This window comes from Parasteatoda tepidariorum, chromosome 10, assembly GCF_982258835.1.
Source record: "Parasteatoda tepidariorum strain Cologne lab strain chromosome 10, Ptep-v5.0, whole genome shotgun sequence".
In the NCBI taxonomy this organism is placed as follows: Eukaryota; Metazoa; Arthropoda; class Arachnida; order Araneae; family Theridiidae; genus Parasteatoda; species Parasteatoda tepidariorum.
The window spans coordinates 43,151,372-43,170,923 of record NC_141764.1 but is presented as its reverse complement, the minus strand read 5'-3'; the positions used below and the strand labels follow the sequence as shown (position 1 = coordinate 43,170,923).

General features: G+C 28.7%; 1 protein-coding gene across 1 annotated transcript in view; it reads left to right on the top strand.

The window, feature by feature from the left end:
* LOC122271584 (cell adhesion molecule Dscam1) overlaps positions 1 to 19,552 on the top strand; it is a 445,844-nt gene that overhangs the window by 137,940 nt on the left and 288,352 nt on the right. The window contains exon 3 of the mRNA XM_071184629.2: positions 5,325 to 5,486. Coding sequence (XP_071040730.2) covers positions 5,325 to 5,486 — 162 coding nt within the window. The remainder of the gene's footprint in view (positions 1 to 5,324; positions 5,487 to 19,552) is intronic.

Sequence of the window (19,552 nt, the reverse complement as noted above, 5' to 3'; positions counted from 1 at the left end):
AAAGAAGCACACTTTTTTTAAAAAAAAGATTATGAGCAGAGAAATGTAAAAAGATAAATTCATTAATTTTTACTTTTCAACAAAAAATAATTAGTTTAATAAGTTTGTCAAAGAAAGCTTGGAGTAAATCATGAAGTCCGATATAAGTGTATTCCGTTTTATACAAATTATAATATTTCGGGACAGTTTTAAATAAAATGTAAAGCACATTTCCAAAATACTATCAAAAGTAGGTTCAATGTTAGAAAATTTACTAATTTCTTAAATCCTTATTATTATTGTTTCAACAAAGAAAGTAAAATTAATTTTTTTAATTGTATTTATTCAATATAGAATGGTATAAATAAAGGAGATGAGACAAAAAAATTACATTTGATAACCATTAAGGAATTTTGTAACATTTTTATAGCAAGGATATACGCTTTTACAAAATAATATAAAAGAACTATTTAGAGAAAGCTGAACTTCTTATGAGGTAATCGAACACAAGAAAAAATTTGTAAAAAAAATTTCACAGTAAAATATTAAAATTGTCTTTCTGAAATTGCGGTAAAATAAATGGCTACACTCTGTCCATCTAATTAACCGTTAAGTTTCTGGTAAAAACATCTGTTTCCCTTATGATTTTTTAATATTTACAATTAACATAGAAATAATAAAATTTTATGGTGCTAACATCTATGCATAAATGACAATATGGTATTCTAGGTGTCCAGGGTTACAAATTGGGAAGTGCAGGACACTGGTAGCTCTTCATGTGTTGAAGAGAATTGTGGAAATATTGTGGTCTCAATGCATTGTCTCGAACCCCCGTTTGACAGATTAGCCTTCTCTAATATAATGTATACCCAGCTGCAAAAAACTAAGTGGCTTGCTTCATTAGGTGGGTCTAGCTGATGCGTTTTGGCTGTTAAACCATATTACGTAAAAACAGCTAGTAAGCTGTTTTTTTCTCACAAACTATGTTCAAACATAGTTTGAATACTATGTAATTTATGATTTCTTGACTGTTTTGTTTGAATATTGTAAAAATTCAATAACAATTAAATTATATAATATATATAACAATTAAATAAATTGCTATTAAACCATTTATCCAAGAAATGTCGAACAGTTAAAAATAGTTCATAACAATTAGATGGCATAATAACTAGCATCTTAAACAATTTGCCCATTTCTCACACGGACATTTACTTTCAGTCATTTACGCTTGTAACCACTATATATGTCTGATATCTACAACCACAGCCCAAATTTGTATCGATAACAAAATCACACAAAATCACCGCTCGTGAAAGTGATACATTATTACTTTAATGTCTAACAGAAATACAATTATTACTTTGACAAAGATTCTAGCAGGGAATCAAATTTTTTTAATATTTCATAATCATCCACATTTAACACTTTCAATTTTAATAAATTTTTTTGACAAATAATTTGAAAAAAAAGTATATTTTATTAAAAAACGCTGAAAAACAGCTAATTTAAATGGAATGTGTATATAACACATTCAAAATAAAAGTATTTTCAAAATAAAAGCAACAAAGTATATCTACTTACTGAAAAGTAAAACAGCGTCTTCTTCAGAAATACCGCTGTGAACTAAAAGTTATTTTAATTCTTCTTAATTCAAAATATTAAATGACATATTCTCCAGAAAAAAAAATTAAGCGTGAAATAAAAAGGAAGACATAATCTATTTAGATCACAGAACGTAACAATTTTATTTAGATTTATTATCGTTTGCTTTTTAAAATAAAACGATAGAAATTTCAGCCTATATCTCGCACACAATTAAATAATAAATAAATTACTCAAGTTTGAGCTAAAAGCACTCAAATGTTGCTTAATAAATGCCACTCAAGTTTGAGTTAATGCAAAGCAAGAATTTCGCTCAAATAAAAATGTATTTCACTCAAGTTGAGTTAAAAAAATTTAACTCTTTTTTGAGTAGGGGAAATAACTCTTTCATTTTAAGAGAGTACATTTATGAAATTTACAACATTTACTTATATCAAATTTAAAAATCTTTGCAAGAAATTTCATGCAGATTACTTTACTAGTTATTTTGAACTTTTAAAATTTTAAATTAACGAAAAATTTGTTAAGTTCAAAACATCCCAAGCGCATGTAGTGTGATTATAAATGTCAAATTTTTTGTTGAGATAAAAATTTCATTTTGAGAAAAAACCATTTTTAATATTATATAATGTATAACATTTTATTCTAATACCTTTTAGCTCATAATATTGACATAAACAAACTTTCATGATTAGTTTTTAATTAAAAATTCAAAAAAAAAACGTTTTGAATATAATTTTACATCGACATAAAAGGAAGTATGTAAGCATATTATCTAAGCAATTGTTGCACAAAAGGATTTTTTTCGAAAATCCTCCGGAACAGTAAATAGGTCCTTCATGTTTTATTGATTTTTTATCATTAGAGAGTTTTTTTTAAATATTTCTTTGAGTTCTTTCCCAATTTAAGTTGCTGAGAAGATTTATTGTTGAAAAGATTGCCGCGTCTTTCAGCACCGAGTTGTGTCTGGACAGCATTTTGAGCACTCATTTTTATTGTTTCCACATAACCAAAATTGTACTTGATAACTGAAATGCTCTCTAACTTTAAAAATGTCCGTATCAATTTACGGTAATAAGTTCTAGCCCCCTGAGTGCAGCATTTATAAAATATATTATACCGTAAAATCCATAAAAGAATTACTGTACCATATAAAAATACCATAAAATTTCATGCTGCACTTTTTTACAGTAATATTTACTTAATTGCACCGGTTCAGTTATTTTACATTAAACATTATTGTACAAATTACTGCATATCAGATTTTTTGTTCAGTGAAATGTTACGTTAAAAATAGATTTTATGGTAAAAATTACCGTTATCCTGAGCGCCAGTACTTTAGACCAGAATTTCATTCATAATTTTTTACAGTTTAGGCTTTTTGCACACATATTATACTGATATTTTAAGTACATTTTGATCTCCTTAAAATATAATGAAAAATGTTGAAAGATGTAAAGGTTTTTTATACTTATTCAACATTAAAATGTTAGTAAAGAATAAACTAACTATCGGTGCAAATTTACGGTTTATGCATCAAAACTCTATGTACGACAGCAAAAGTTCTATTTAAAATTGACAAATTATATTTGGATGCATTTATTTTAGGGAACCATCCACATATTTTAATACACACGAACGTTTAAACTAAAATAATTCTCAACTTAGAAGTTTTCACTGCTTTACGTTTTTCTGCAGGGTACTGGAAATGAGTTTTTCACATGTTATCCAACACAAACGTAGTGAAGTTGAAGGGAAAAATTTGTAGAGAGTTACCCCAGGAGTTTAATGCTCGGGGAGTTAAAAGTAGAAAAACATTCATACACATAGAATGTTTCAAATATTTAAGTTGAAGCAGAAAATTTATATCATTCAAATTTACTGTAAAAATAATCACATTCTATTTTCATAAAAGAAAGACTGAAAAACTTGGAAAGAATTTCAATGTTTATATTTTAGCACACCCCTTATAAGCAAAAAAAAAAAGTTTAAAAGAATAACTATTTTGGACAGTTTTAAACAAGTTTTTGATAGTGTATGTTTATAATACCCAAATGCATTGTATTGTTAAAATGAATGTATTTAAAGGATCGAAACATTTATTTTAAAAAATATATTTGTTTCAATATTTTAAATTTAAATTTTTCTTGATTAATACGTAAACAAAGAATATAATGAACTCAATATAAGAAATTAATTAATTAATAATTTTTAGCTGTTAGGATATGTTTATTTTGCTAGTTAAAATGTTTGCATTAATACAAAAAAAGCTGCTTTTTTCTTTTTTTGAAATTTGAAATAAATTCTTAATGATGTGAATTTGCTTTATTTTTAACAATTAAGAATTTCATATTTGACAATTTGAATTGATTAGATTTTTAACGATTGCGAATTTAATTCTTAACATATTGAATATTTATTAATTCGAGTTTTCAGTAATTTTATTCTTTTGATTGTTTTGATTGATAGTTATAAAGGATGCTATTCATTCCGAAACAGCAATTGATGTTTAACAAATATGATAATTTTATCATTATGTTGTTACATTTGGCTGTCTGGAATTTCAATCCTCAGAAATCAGGTAGGCCAATATTTCAAAAAGAAATAAAGAACAAATGGTAAAAAAATTCATCAAGCACGCAATATAAACGTGAACAGATAAGTAAACATAACAAGATAAAAAGCAAACTTAAGTAAGCATAATTAAGAATTGTATTGAAAAAGAAGCAAAAAGCAGTGGGGAGCAGGTGATAGAGTGCTCATCTCCCAAGAGCTGACCCAGGTTCGAATCCTAGGGTTGGCTGGTCGATACGAATTCTGATCTCAACAAACGTAGTGAGGGCTGAAGGAAAAACTTCATAAAATTGACTGAATAATTTATAAACCACTCATAATTCATAAATTATGAGTGGTAGACGAATAATGTGTTGGAATCTCCATGTCATCGGGCAAGATTTTTCTCTCCGTGTAATATAACGCAGGTTAGATCCGTCATCCGTTCAGTCTAGTTTGACTCAATGATGAACCAGGAGTTCCCAAGTCTTAAATTGGGATCAGAAACTCCAAGGCTACTGAGTTGAACGCTGATAGTCGCAAACTCAGAACTGGATTAGCTGCATAAAATGACATAAAATAATAAAATATTAAAAACAAACAGGAATAAAAGACGGATATAGTTTGTTTAATAATAGTTCATAAAAGTCCTAACAGCCAATATAATTTGGAGATTCTGCCCAGTTTCGGAGGCTCTAAGTACATTAAAATTGAAAAAAAATTGCAAAGAGCACAAAACAAAATGCAAAAAAGCACTTTAAAAACTTAAATCCCTGCTCTAGTTTGCAAAACATCTCTCCAATAATCCAATGATAACGCAGTTTACTGTATCAGGGTTGCTGATTAATTCTTTTGAATACATGGATATTAAGAACCAACTAGATATTAATAATTTATGTAAGAATGACATGTTTGAGGTGGTTCTAACACTAAATAAGCATTTAGAATCTATTATCCCATAAAAACATTCTGATGTATTTTAACTTTAAAACACTGTTTATATTCATATTTTGCTGTTAAAACACACATAAGAAGCTTTAAAATAGCTTCAATCTAAATAGGAGAAAAGCATCATAAATTATATTTCGCCTTAGACATCCGACTAGTATTTTGTATCAATATTTAATAACGCAATTATTTAGTCCTGAACGTGCTTTACTATAACTCATGTTTTTCTTTTTTTACAGTTGTTCTTCAAGAATATCAAGCTCATGTATATGATGAATACGTGATCCATGGCAACACTGCAGTATTCAAATGCCAAGTACCTGACTTTATAAAAGAATTTTTAACAGTGACTTCATGGACGAGAGATGATGGATTAGTTATAGTTCACCATAAAAACGCGGGTAAATGATTAATAATAATATCCCATTTTTGCTGTCTATTCATCTGTTAAATTCCTTTCTGCTGTGATATTTTTTATACCTTATAATAAATGTATTTTACCTCTTATTTCTTAAAAACTACGATACTACTGGAAGTTATATAGCGATTTTTTATGAAATGTTATATTATTATATTTGATCCTTCAAATGAGTACATCAGTAACTTAAATAATTCAATAATACTGCATAATTTTTTCTTATCAGTATCTTTATTTTGCGTACAAACGCTTTCCTCTGCTTTTTTGTATAAATTTAACTAAGTCCGGTGCAGGTGAATGCATGAAACCTATTTTTGGAGACATTTTTTTTATTATTACTCAGTAAAAGCAATTTTGGGCCTAATCGGAAAGTCCAAACAACTGCGAAGTTTTCCTTGAGTTTATTTACCAATAAATGCAAAAATAATTTGAAATAAAAATGGGAAATAAATTTAAGTTAAACATAATTATTGTATACTAAATTGAGCATTATCCTTCGACAAGCCAGTCACCATTTGCAGATGTTAGGCAGTTTCATTGAAGTGTAGTATTTCTTTCAAACTGCGTTGAGAACTGTAATGATAGTCGTTAATAGTTCAAAGGTAATTAGCTTTTTGTAACATGGAAAAGGTGTGTTCCTTAAATTATTTGCGTTGTATTTTAAATTAAGTCTTTCCGAAGACTCCATATTTAGCCATTGAGAATTTTAATAAAAAAACAGTTTTTATGAAACTGATAAGTTTAAATTTCTAATTTTGTTTTAATTTTTATGACATTATAGATAATTATTAAAATAGTTCAATTCTTATTCTAATAACCATTTTTTGATCCATCTTTTTTTGTTTATTTTTTTTAAAATTTCTTTTAAATTCTTATTTTTTTATTTTTTGAATTTTAAATTTACTTTTTAAATTTATATTTGCAGCAATTAATTTGGATGACAAAAAAACTCATTAAAATCTTTGCTGTTCAGGTAAAATTTTAAAATTCCCATTGATTAAAAATATTTCATTCACTAAAATTATGACAAAATTTCTATTAGAGCTAAAATTATTGCTTTAAACATTTATTTTTATTATGAAATTAAAGAACAGTGATGAAATAAGTGAAAAATAAATTGAAATTGGGACAGTATGTAACGAATAGGTCCATTCGCCTTATTTTCTCACAGAACTTTAAAAAGGATATTGTAATAAATTATAATTTGCTTTTAAATTTCAAATCCAATAAATGTAGAATGTCATACTATTGAGCAAGTTTCTTAATAATCATAACCGAAAATAATATATCTTATTTTCCTACTATTATAGCAGATGAATATTTATCATAAGCACCATTTTGACTTAAATTATTCCATTTTTCTGAAAAAAATTTAGTTCAGAAAATTATTTACTGAATAAAAGAAATCTTCTATTATTGAGAAATATCTCTACCCTAATATCTCAGAAATGTTATCCCATATTTCACAAGAAGGTATTTTCACTAGCTTTTTTTGAGAAATTTACAAAAATGAGGAAAACTTTCACAGAGAAAGTGCTATTACGTAGCACATTATCTATTGCTGTTCTGGTATATCAAAATCTTGTAATTTTACTTTTTCAACTACTTTTTATTAGTGAAACGTCTCTGCTTTTCACAGAAGAATGCTAGACATATCACCAAAATACAAAATGTAACTTTATTTTCCCTTATTCATTATATAGTGACAAATCACAGTCATCCTATAATTTGTAAAGTCTTTTCACGGATGTCTTGTAAAAGACGCAGTTTTATTGGAACGAAAATCACAACTATGCTAAAAAATATATCATGCTTTCCAAAAAGAAGGAATTCCATGCCAAAGAATAAAGTTTTTGTAACAATTCAGATTTATAAAAGCATTTAACTTTGATTCAAACGCATTATATATTGTTGACAAAACATTAATGCCATGGCCCTTTTTTTTCATGGCCTTTTACAAGAACAAATACCTTCATTACATTTAAAAGTATTTGCTTTTTCACTTAAAAGTGGCATTACAATTTTAGTATAAAAATGAGATAAAAATTGCTTAAAAAAACAGACACCTTGAGAACTACTTGAGGGATTAAAAAATAAATCAACAAATTTATTTTAGATATTTTTATAAATTCAGATAATAATACATTACTTGACCCATACCCTATTAGCTTAAATGTTGATCTTAATTTGGGCTTAAAATGGAGTATTATTTCATATATATTTTACAAATATTAGTAATTATCAGAAGTGAAATATTTGTATAATATTAATGAAATTAAATACTTGTATAATATGTCTGTATAATATTTGTATTGTTATTAACCTATGCTCATTCATTAATAAAAACGACCTATTGTTACTTTCATTATGCAAGCAATGTACAGTTTATCTTATATACAGAGCTAAAGTACGAATAAGATTTTATGCGATCAAAAAATTTGCTTCGATAGGAAGTGCATGTTTTACAGCAGTATTAAAGTACAAAAATTAAATTTTCTGTGAAGATATGAAATCTTGTGAGAAAGAGATAAATTCTGCGCGCAAAATCAAACTACGCAAAAGGTAATTCTACTACCGATTTTACGCACGAGGTAATTCTACCACCGATCCTACCCTAGAGGTAATTTTACCACCGATTCTAATCAATATCCATTCTACCAATTCCACGCAAGAGGTAAATTCTACCACCATATGGGATTAATACACAACAGTCAAGCAAAAGAGTGCATACTTTTTTCTGTAGCAGCAAATTTTCCTCGGTACAAAATTTGTATCAAATATCTATTTTCTGGGACTGACCATTTTCCCTCCTCTGAAATGTCGCTGTTAGTTGTAACATATAAAATCTGAATAAAAAAGCTAAGTGATTCAAATGATAAATTGAAATAAATTACATGAAAAATTTAATTAAAATAATAAATTTCAACGCGTTGCCCTCGAGATATGATCAGAATTAAAGATAGTCTAAACTCTAAACTTCGCTGCTTTTCACCAATGATTGGACTCTCATGACGCGCTCATGAATGATAGGAGGAAAGACGCGTGGATGAATGAAACTAGTAACGAACTCTAAGCTTCAAAAATTTGTGAAAAATCCAAGAATTTGTGAAAAAAGCAAGCTACTCATGAAAACTTGTCTTTATAAATTCCGTAACGTAACCTACAGGTTCAACGATGTTGGGATGTCTAAAGTACACGCCAGCTGTATGCTTTCCGTTGTTGGTTTGAAATGTTCGACGTATCAAAAGCTTTACTTTTGACAGTTAGTTAACAGTTAACTTTTACTTTACGGGGAAAAACAAAACATGAATTGTTGTTATAGAGGTAAGACAAACCTCAAAATTCCATGAGTTGACTCAAAATGTTATTAGGATTAAAAATAGTCTAAGCTACTCACATTTTCACCGATGAGTTGGCTCTCATAACGCGTGAATGGATGATAAGATGAAGGACTTGTGGATGAAGGGAAATAGCAACGAGATTTAAGAGTCAAAAAATATGTCACAAAGCCAAGAATTGAAAAACTAGAGTTCGTGTAAAAACAAGAGTTTGCAGTTTCTATAATGAAACCCTCAGGCTCAACAACGTTGTGATGTCAAAAGTATACCCCAGCTGTATGTTTGCCTTTGGTTAAAATTTTTAACGGCATATTGTCTTTGTTTAAAGCGGTTAGTTAACATATAATTTTTTTTACGAAAAAATAGATCCTTAATTATTTATTGAGATGTACAGTGCGCAAAAGAAATGACCATCTTGAATAATTTTTGATCTAATGATCGGAATTGGACTCAATCTTAGATTCTCGACTAGTAATCTTAAATTTGCTGGAAAATATGGTCCTAATAGTTCGGTCAGGAGAGCGCTACAGAGTTTGGACCATTTAATGTTAGTTTTACTTTTTGCGTATTTCGCCATATCTGGAGAACTTTCTAAGTGAATTGAAAACTTTTTGCACAAAATTATAAAATTCGTTATTCCAAAGATAATCCCATGCAAAAAATAACTTTTAGTAAATATTTATTATTTCTTGTTATTTTATTATGGTCGAAAGAATTTTGAAGTGAAAGGTTTAAATTTCTTTACAACATCTTTAGGAATATAATTTCACATGGCAAAACACAAAACTTAAGTCTAATTGATCGAATATTCTTGAGAAATCGAATTTTTAAGTATCTGTTATTCTAATTTGCATAGTAATTAATCAAAAGTTTTTATTTTGCGCACTGTATATGATAAAGAAAAGGATTGTAGTACTCTGAAACACAATATTTTACAAAGGGTATAAATAAATATTTGCAAGAAAAATGAAGCATATAATAAAGTTTTTTTTTAAAAATGTACTAAATCGTCAACTTGGTTATTTCAACAACTATTTAGTAAAACATTTTCTAAAGCAATTTTGTATTTCAAAAATTTTAAACTATATATTTTTTGCTTAAATATTTTTAAAAATTTTCTAAACCTTTGCGCTTTCTTATTAGCTTTTGAAGCATGAAAATATAGAAATATTTTATTTTGAACATAAAAACACGTTTCATTATTCTATTGATAGATTTTATTTTTCTGAAAAATATGAATCAAACTATATTTGACATTTAGAAAAATACAAATATTTTTCATCTTCTTTGAAACATTTGTAAGATTTCAGTTTGTTTGCTCAGTGTTTTCTGTTGTTATATAATAATTTTGTCATTGTCAAAACATCGATTTATAGGAAGGAAATAGAAAAAGTTTTTCACAAATGCTCCATAGAAAATGTGCAACTTTGCCAACAATATTTATTTTATCATTTACGCTCTTGTTTATTATATATTTTATTAGATACATGATGTTTTTAGTGAAAAAAGAAAAACCTACTTTATTTAGAGATTTTATGTAATTTTTTGAAACTTTATCATACCATATAAATGGAGTTCATGCATTTTCGAGATAACATATTAGCAGATTTGATCGAAAAATTTGGTAAACAAATCTATTTTGACTATATAATAAAAGAGGTCATATGAGATAGCTTAAAATAGAATTTTTTTTACATCGATAACAGCATAATTATAAATTTTTTTATCAATTTTCCTTTTCTAGTTTTGTTGTGCTGGCAAAAGGACTCAAGCAGTGTAATAAACAATTGTAACTAATTAAAAGACTAACTGCAAGTTTTGCTAGCAGTAACGAATTCAAATGTAGCGTATATAGTAACATAATAGAATGAAAAGAGCAATTATTCCAAGCAAATTCTTCAAGTTAAAGAAAATTACTTAAATGAAACAAAAATAGATATCATGAGCAAACTTATTTAACAAGCATTTTATTTTTGGAGGGCATACATGAAATATTCTGTAGTAACAAAATAAAACATTGATAAAAATGTAAGCGATATTGCGTTTAAATAAAGTGGATATTATATGTTGTTAGTTAATGTCTTTTTAAACCCTTTGTCGCAGAACTTTTACCAAGTATATTTTTCATGCTTTTAAATCATTTTGAATTTATTTAGATCAGAATAAGTGAAAAATATAATATTTAGCATTAAAATTTATGCTTATGAAATACAGTTTATTACGGTTACTTAGATCTAAGAGAAACACTTATTCAGCACTAAAATTTACTCAATTTATAAAATTAATTATTGATAAATTTTCAAATAAGAATTTTAAAAAAATTAAACAAATATTTTTTGGAATTTACATTTTAGATCAAATATAATTCCGATAATCTAACAAATTGTAGAAAAGCTATACGAGCTCTCTGCGTTAGCTTACAGCTCTGAATCTAACAGATTTTTGTTAGTGCCTATTAGGTTGTTTATGTAATAAAAAATGTCAAAATATACTTTTACTTGTAATTAGAGTACCTAGAAAAAATATATAAAATGGTCTCATGTATCCCATTTACGTTAATAAAACACAAATGAATGGTTTTTAGTTGATGTTTGGCTCTATTTAGCATAAAATAATTATGTTTAACTTAGCTTTAACACTCTTCAACCACTTTTTTAGAATCTCTAATTAGAGTTAAGTCCTAACTTCAATAAAAATTATTTTCCTTTTTCGGGGTACTGATAGCCTCAGAAACCTGTATCATGTTCTGTTAGTTTTGACCATGATTTTTTTTTCTCAGGGCATAAAGTTATCCTCATCATGGTATCATTATATCTTATTTACATTATCTTACATTAGACACGAATATATTAAAGTTGAACAATATAAGAACAAGAAAAATATTAAGAGAATCTAAAGATAAATAGATTTTTTTTAGTTTTGGGAAGAAATTCTTGGGAAGAAAAAAAATCCGAATTTCGAACATTAGCGTTTAAATGAATAAAATTCTGTTTGTATTCACTTATGTAGAAAATTATTTTTTGTACATCAATATTTAGATGAATTGCGCGAGAAGAAAAGTAATCTCCATGAATAACTTATTACACCCTTTTTAAATAATTTATTTGTTTCATAAGCTATATGAATTACGAGTAATTCAAATTCAAAGTTATTGTAAAAATGATTATATAATATAGATTTGAAGAATCAATACTTAAATCTTCATAATAAATTATACATTTTAACAGTATGAGCATTCTCTAGGTTCAAATCTCGTGGGTATTTAATCAATTAGTGAATTACTTCCCATTTGCAACAGCTAGAATGGATTATGGGTTAGTCGTAACGGATTAAGGGTTAGAGTGTTTTTGTCATGGGACTAACTGAAGACATTTCGCATCTCAACCATATTAAAAACAAATGTGGATTGATTTCACTTAAAAGTCCTCAACAAAAAGAAGTAGTCAGTCCAATGCTTGATCGAGCAGTGCCATTGATTTATTCGTTAAATAAACATAATCAGGCCAATAAAATTTAAACCCTGGTGTTAGAGATAAACTCATAATCTGTGCTGAACAAATAGTATCATATAATAAATTGCTTGTTAAAATAAACTTTTTCAAAGTGGAAAAGATTATTTCTTAAAACATTCGTTTGGTTTTCGCTGTCTCTACGACATTTTCTGATTTTCTTATCTGTCTTAAAATTTTGTAACTCAATAACCGTAAATCATTAATTAGTTCTACTCTCATCCATGACATATTTTTCCCATAAAACACTTATTACTAAACCAATACACGCATTACTTATAACATTATATCATTAATTTGCTTCATCTTTCACGCTTTCATGCAAGGTAAAGTTAATTTTAGTTTCAATGATTTATTCAAAAGAAAATTGTCGAAATTTAATCTTAAAATAATATTATTTTTGAACTAAATTCAATTTCATTTGTTAATTTATGGCTTTTATATCATGTTAGTTCTGAATAAGCAGGCTATTTTGCTGAAAATCTTTATATAGATTTTTAACATACCAATCAATGTATTATGATAACAGCTAATGCTTCCATGAGCACTTAATTAAAAGTTCGTAATAGTTAAATAATTATTTCAGGCTTATTACTTTCAGTTATATATTCAAAATGAATTTATGCATTTAAGGAAGTTCAATTTAAACTTAAGCCCACAAAACAACTGCAATTTTAATTACCAACTACAATAGGGTCCCTTGACAATCTCAGTATCTTCCTTTCTTAATTAATTTTTGATTAAAGTTATCCTCAAATTTTATGCTACAGACATTTTTAACTTTATTGTACATGTTTTTTACATACCTTACCTTTTACGAAACTATTTTGCAACTAACCTCTGTAATTTCAGATCTTTTTTTTAAGAAATTATAAATGTGTAGTTGCTTGAAATCGCCTGCAAATAAAATCACCCAAGTATCGCCGCTGCTAACATGCTTTTATCTACGTGTGGTAGAATCTAATTCTATGTACAAACCAGCGATATGTTACTTAATAGAACATTTTCTATCTTAAATATTTTTTTAAGTGGTAAGAAATGAGGGAAGAGTAAAATAAATAACGCCAGAATTTTCGACGTGGATAAAACATGGAATTTGGCACAGTAATAGTTATTTTTTGTCCTCATACTTTTTTTAAAGAAAATATTTATTGTAGAAATTCTTCATCTTTACTACCTCATTAATTTTAGAGAAAAAAATTAGCTGAATTATCTGGTTTTTTCCCCTCCTAAATCCAGAATCTAAATAAATGCAATTTTCCAACAGATCCATCAAATGCGACTTTTAGGAAGTGTTTTCTATTAAGTTCGCTAACGGTTTTCCCCGCTTAGAGGGTAAATTGGTCTCTGATTATGTGGTCCGGAACATTCCATCAGCGAGGCACGTCAACCGATAATAATTGGCCTCATCACTTGAAGGATTCTGAACCGGAAAAGCATGTCTCTATCGATTGGCCACATTGGCCCAATGTGCGGGCCGTCGTTTAGAGTGTTCGACAAATTTGCTGACACTTCTAGCAGTTCAGCTGATGAAGCCAATTCAATTGAATTCGGATTACTAAAATTGTTGTAACCAGCTCTTTCTTCGCTGTTGAACGTAGCTTACTTATTGGAAACAGCTGTTACTGATTGGTTTGCTTAGTATCCTCAAATACGCTTAACTTATATGTTTACGAATATAAATTAATAGTACATTTTATAAATTATATGAGTCCAGACATAAGTTAATGTCTCAATTATATTATTATATCTATACAATCATATTCCCATGTATATATATATATATAGTAAATTCGAGTTATAAAAATATAAAATATTTACATAACCTATATGGTTAAAAATACAAGTCAACATGCATATTTTTGCATTAATACTATGGAATATAAGCCTGTTGAAATAATATTGTTATCATTTTTATAACCAATGAGCTGCACAATCGGTCTTGCCGATGAGCAGACCTAGTGCGTTCTCCAGAGGTGGTATCCACTCTTTCAGGACCACCACAATGGGTGAGATACCGTTGGTCATGTTAATATGGACGCCTAGTTTCTGCCACACTAGATGGCAGCACCGAGACTCTATTCGGATGCTAAAGTGCACTAGGAATTTAATTTTGCTGAAAATGCCAAGAGCCAATAAGGCACTCCAGGGATCTTTTACATGCCGCATAATCATACGACATAGCAGCTGAGGATTTACTGTATCCCGAAAATCCGGTGTCTGGGCCGGGGATCGAACCCACAGAGTTGTGTTCACAAGGCCGACAACAAACCAACAGCGCCACCCAGCCACATGTTGTTATTATATTACGGTTAAAATTTACAATGAGTAGAATACGTAGCTCTACAGCAAAAGATTCCAGGAGATTTACTATAATTGTCTTTAAAACAAATAAGAAAAATTGCTGATATTTGTACTGAATTACTGTCATTGGCGAAATTATATTTCATTATGAAATGAAAATTATAGATGAAAAGTTACAAACATAGTTAAATTAGACTTAGTAAAGGAAGTATAGTTTTTAAGTAAATTTATTACGCACTTGCAACTGATGGGTTGAAAATTGCAATCACATGAATTTTAAGTAGTATCACAAAATATTGCTCAAAACAAACTTTAGACAAGCATTGAAAGTAAATCGATGAATATCCAAATGCTGATTTCTGCAGTGTTGACAGGATTGAAATTTCTTGGCGATATTCACATCTAGTATATGGCTTACATAAGCGCAAAATGGAATTGGGTTTTCGATTTCAGCGAGCAATTTTTTGTAGCAAATTAGGATAAGAGAAAAAAAAATACCAAAAATATACTTTTTAACTTGTTTTGAATAAAATAGATCAGGAAATAACTAAAAGTTAGACACCGCTAAGAAAGTTATAAAATCATATTTTTCTAAAAATTATTATAGTTTTTAAATATTTTCTGCATAACATCAATCATAAAAATTTAAAATAAACTGGCTGAGTAGTCCCTTTCACAACGTAATAAGAGAAACTAATGCACACAGTGTAAACATTCTGGTAATAAAGACCCTGACTCTACAGACTTCTAGTCTTCAAAATTATAGTTCCTTCTTTCCTCCATTTAGTGAAAAATTCAAAACTGAAAAGTAAATTCAACCGAGTAATTGGTGCACTGAGTTATGATGCTAAAATTACCAAATTTTACCACATTTACAAGTTATTACACACTTTATTCACAATGTTATTATCCCAAATTTTAAAACCATATTTAAATGTTCTTCTTCTTCTTGAGCACAACAGCCAATGACAGACCAAGGCCGTCCCAATAAGCTTTTGCCATCTTGATCTATTCTGTGCTATGTCCTTCCAGTTAGTTATTCCTAATAATTCCTTCCCTTGCCCAAAATCATTACCAAAGTGCTTCTGTAAAAACTACCGAGCTTTTTGATTTTCCCATGCAGTCAGGAACACTGTTAATTTTACCGTATTTTTGCAATTTTGAAAAAACATTTTTTTTGGTGCAGCATGCAATCCAAATAAGAAACATTTGCTAAATATTCAGAATACTATTTAGAATAAAGAAATTTTAGATATTCAAATATCCATACAATTAGTTAATATTAAATTGCAATGCTTAACTCGCAATGTTCGCTATGCAAAAAAATCGCTATTTTTAATGCTTATAATTACTTTTGAATTATCAAATTAATAATTAGATTAATTTGATAATTAAAATTGCTGATAAGAAGTTGGAACTAGAATTTGTATTTTAAATATGCTATCATGTATATGCTTATTTTACCAGTTCGAATCATACAGGGAAAACATACATTTCATTCAATTTGCACAAGGCAATATAGTTTGTGTTATATTTAAATTAGACCAGTGTAATTATTTTTCTACTCGGTAGTGGAATATTATACTTAGTAAAATAGTTGATACCTACAGTAACATATTTTTTCTGCCGTGTTGATGATTATTTCAAGTTTTTTTAGAAACATAGTTGATGCCTATTCACAGCAATAAGTATAACAAGTTTTCGAGGATTATTTCACGCATGTCTTAGGCACACGTTTTGTTACTAAATAAAAAATTTTTACTCAATTTGCTTTGAAAGTAAAGCTCCCTCTTTAAAATAAAACACTGTTTTATAAGAAAAATAATTTATCTTTGTGAGGCTTAGAAAATTCAATAACTTGCATGTGTACTGTGTCTTTAATCATTATCTGTGTGAGATAATATGTATCAAAACTGATTTGATGAAAAAGTCTTGGCTTACTCTGAGCTGATGTGCTACTAATAGTGATGAATGTCTCTATTTCTTTACATCCTTTTTGATCAGGATGCTATAATTTTGTAATGGCATATTTTGGGGCAGAGATAGCCTGGTTGGTAGGGCACTGGGACCATGTCCAAGAGATCGAGGGTTCGATTTCCGCCAGCCGTGTTGTAAATGGGGACTGATGCAAGTTAAATCTGTCCAGTCTCAAAGTCCTTCATGTTAACGATCACAGTTTAAACCTCTGGGGGTACTGGAGTCTCTTTGTCTTCTGGATTGGTTCAAAATTACAAGGCTACGGAGTTAATTATAGTAGTCAAAACCCAAAATTGGGTCTGATGCTCGGGCGACAGATATAAAATAAAATGAAATGGAATGCTTTGAAGAACATCCAGTTAGCGTAATTCACTGAAGGAGATATTTTCTCAGAAAGAATTTTATATTTCCCATACATTAATTTAAATGCATATTGGTGTATTTATGGATATTTAAAAGCTTAAATCTAAATTTCCGAAATGTTCAAAATAAATTTTGATTCAAAATACCACCCAACACCTTTACTTAGCAGTTGGTACATCAACATACGAACATTTCATAATCCCGAAAACTAGAAAGCGTTTCTAAAAGCTTTGATTCATAATTCATTTTTAATGAAACACCTTACATTGATAGTAACATTTATTTCCGCGATAATAAGTCGTTGGTTTTCTTAAAGAGATGTGGAAAAGTCTCTTAAATTATGTAAGATCGATGAAATAAAGGTTTAAAAAGGATTAACATTGAATGTTGCAGTAAACCTAGCACCCTAAAGACTCCGCTTGCTTATCATACCGTTTCTAATCCTCTTAATGGTATAGGGCTAAGCTGAAAATTAAATGAACATGAGTTATTGCCGGGGGAGGGTAACAAGCGTCAGGTAAAGCCCTAAAGACCTCTGAAGTTTGTCGATAGCAGTAAGAGTTTGTTAAATTAAGTTCCAAACTTATTCGTGCATGATTTTAGAAACTTCAAGATATTTTAGTCCATACGTTAACACTTTTTTTTATCTTTAGTTACGTTTTAATGTACGTAATATTTTAATATATTTCTTTAGTCATAAATAATGTTAGTAATTATACAAAAAACAAAACATATCAAAATATGCACAGTAGTTTTTTTATTCACTGTAGTACACTGTTAAAAGTTTCATTCTAAAATTATGGTAAAATAACTGGCAGCTGTCTGTCCATCCGATTAACAGTAAATTTGATGGTAAAGAACATTTTTTTTCCTTTATGGTTTCGAAACCATTCACAAAAAGTATGGTTATAAAACCATGAATGCAAAATTATACGGTTTTTTAACCATTTAAAACTAGTATTTTCCAAAAACGTAAAAAAAAAATGTATTATTTAACTAGAGATAGGAGCTTGTCTTTTCGTAAGATAATGGGCATTGGAGAGTGCCGGACACAGGAAATTCTTCATGTGTTGAAGGTAATGGGTCCATTCCACCTTAAGTTGGCACTGGAGAGAAAGGTAGGAAATGTAATACTCCGCCTTTGAAAAGTAGTTCTTCGCTATTTTGGAATTAATTGCAGTTTAAATGCGCGCACAAATATAAATAAATGTTGCATAGTAAGAAAAGTATATCTTGAAACATTCATTAGAAGTTTTTCATGTTCAAATGTATTTAACTTATAAATACCTTCTCAGTAAAGCGAATGTACAAAGAAGAAGGTGTTTTAGTTTGGCGCTGAATTAGTTTTCAAGGACAAGGAATTGGCTCATTGGCTATGTTTCTACACTGGTCAGTCAGCTTTTCCATTCGCCTTGGCTTTGCTTAAGTGTCCTATCTCTTGTGCAGTTCTTATTTCGCTTTTTTTTTGTATTTGATTATTTAATTTTCTAAATATTAACCTTATCTGTACAATATTTAATGAAAAATTTCCCCCCCTCAGAATAAATGGAAAAAAAAAACAACAACAACAACGCCCCAATAGACAGGTGAATATTATTAAACTGATGACAGTTGAGCATATTTGCTGTGTAGCTAATTCAACATGTGATTTTATTATTTTTTTTTTACGAAAAAAGAAAAAAATTTTTTTCGCTTTATTCGATCTCTGTAAAGATTCAAATTTTGCGTCTTTTGCGCCATGTTTAGTTCTGAAGTACAATTCGCTTTTTATAGGAACTTAAATAATGTAAAAATTTAAGATTTTTAGTTTGTTCAAGTAAAGGGACTTTTAAATATTATCTGAAATACAATTTCCGTAATAGAAGTGTTAATTCGTTAATTATAAACTAATAAAATGTATAGGAATTGAAATAATTTCAAAAAAGACGCAAAATTTGAATCATTAATTTTTTTTAAACATCGAAAGGTTAATTTAAACCAATCAATATTTTAATAATTATTTTTGAAATACAAAGCCCAAAAAGCTGAGAAATCCTTTCTCTTATGTAGAAAATATTAAGATATTTCAGTATCTGACAAAATATTTCGAGACCAACTAATTCTACTGTACTTAATTAACAAATTATACGGATTTTTCTCTTAAGCCTCCTTTCACCTGCAAAGGTCCTGAAAAGTAAAGGAAAGTTCTGATATTTCAAAATATGTATTTTCTTTTGAAGAAATGCACCTACCCATCCAAGTAGAATTTCGCCTGATGAGAAATTGTGGATTGAATTCAATTCAGGGGCGACCCCACAAAAGAGTTTGCAGAAGGAACTGTCAACTGTTAAAATATTAAATAAATAACATGATAACCACCAGGATAGGTGGTTATCATGTTATTCAAAGAGTTCCTGTTTTGAGTCTAAGAGGGTGGGATATGGCAGCTGAAAACATGGGGGGGCGAACAAACAGTACGCCCCCCCCCATATGGATAATACTAATTATATTTTTCAGGTAAGTTCTTTTGTCTCTTAGAAGCAAATATATTTCAGAAAAAAAAATTTATAGTAAAAAAA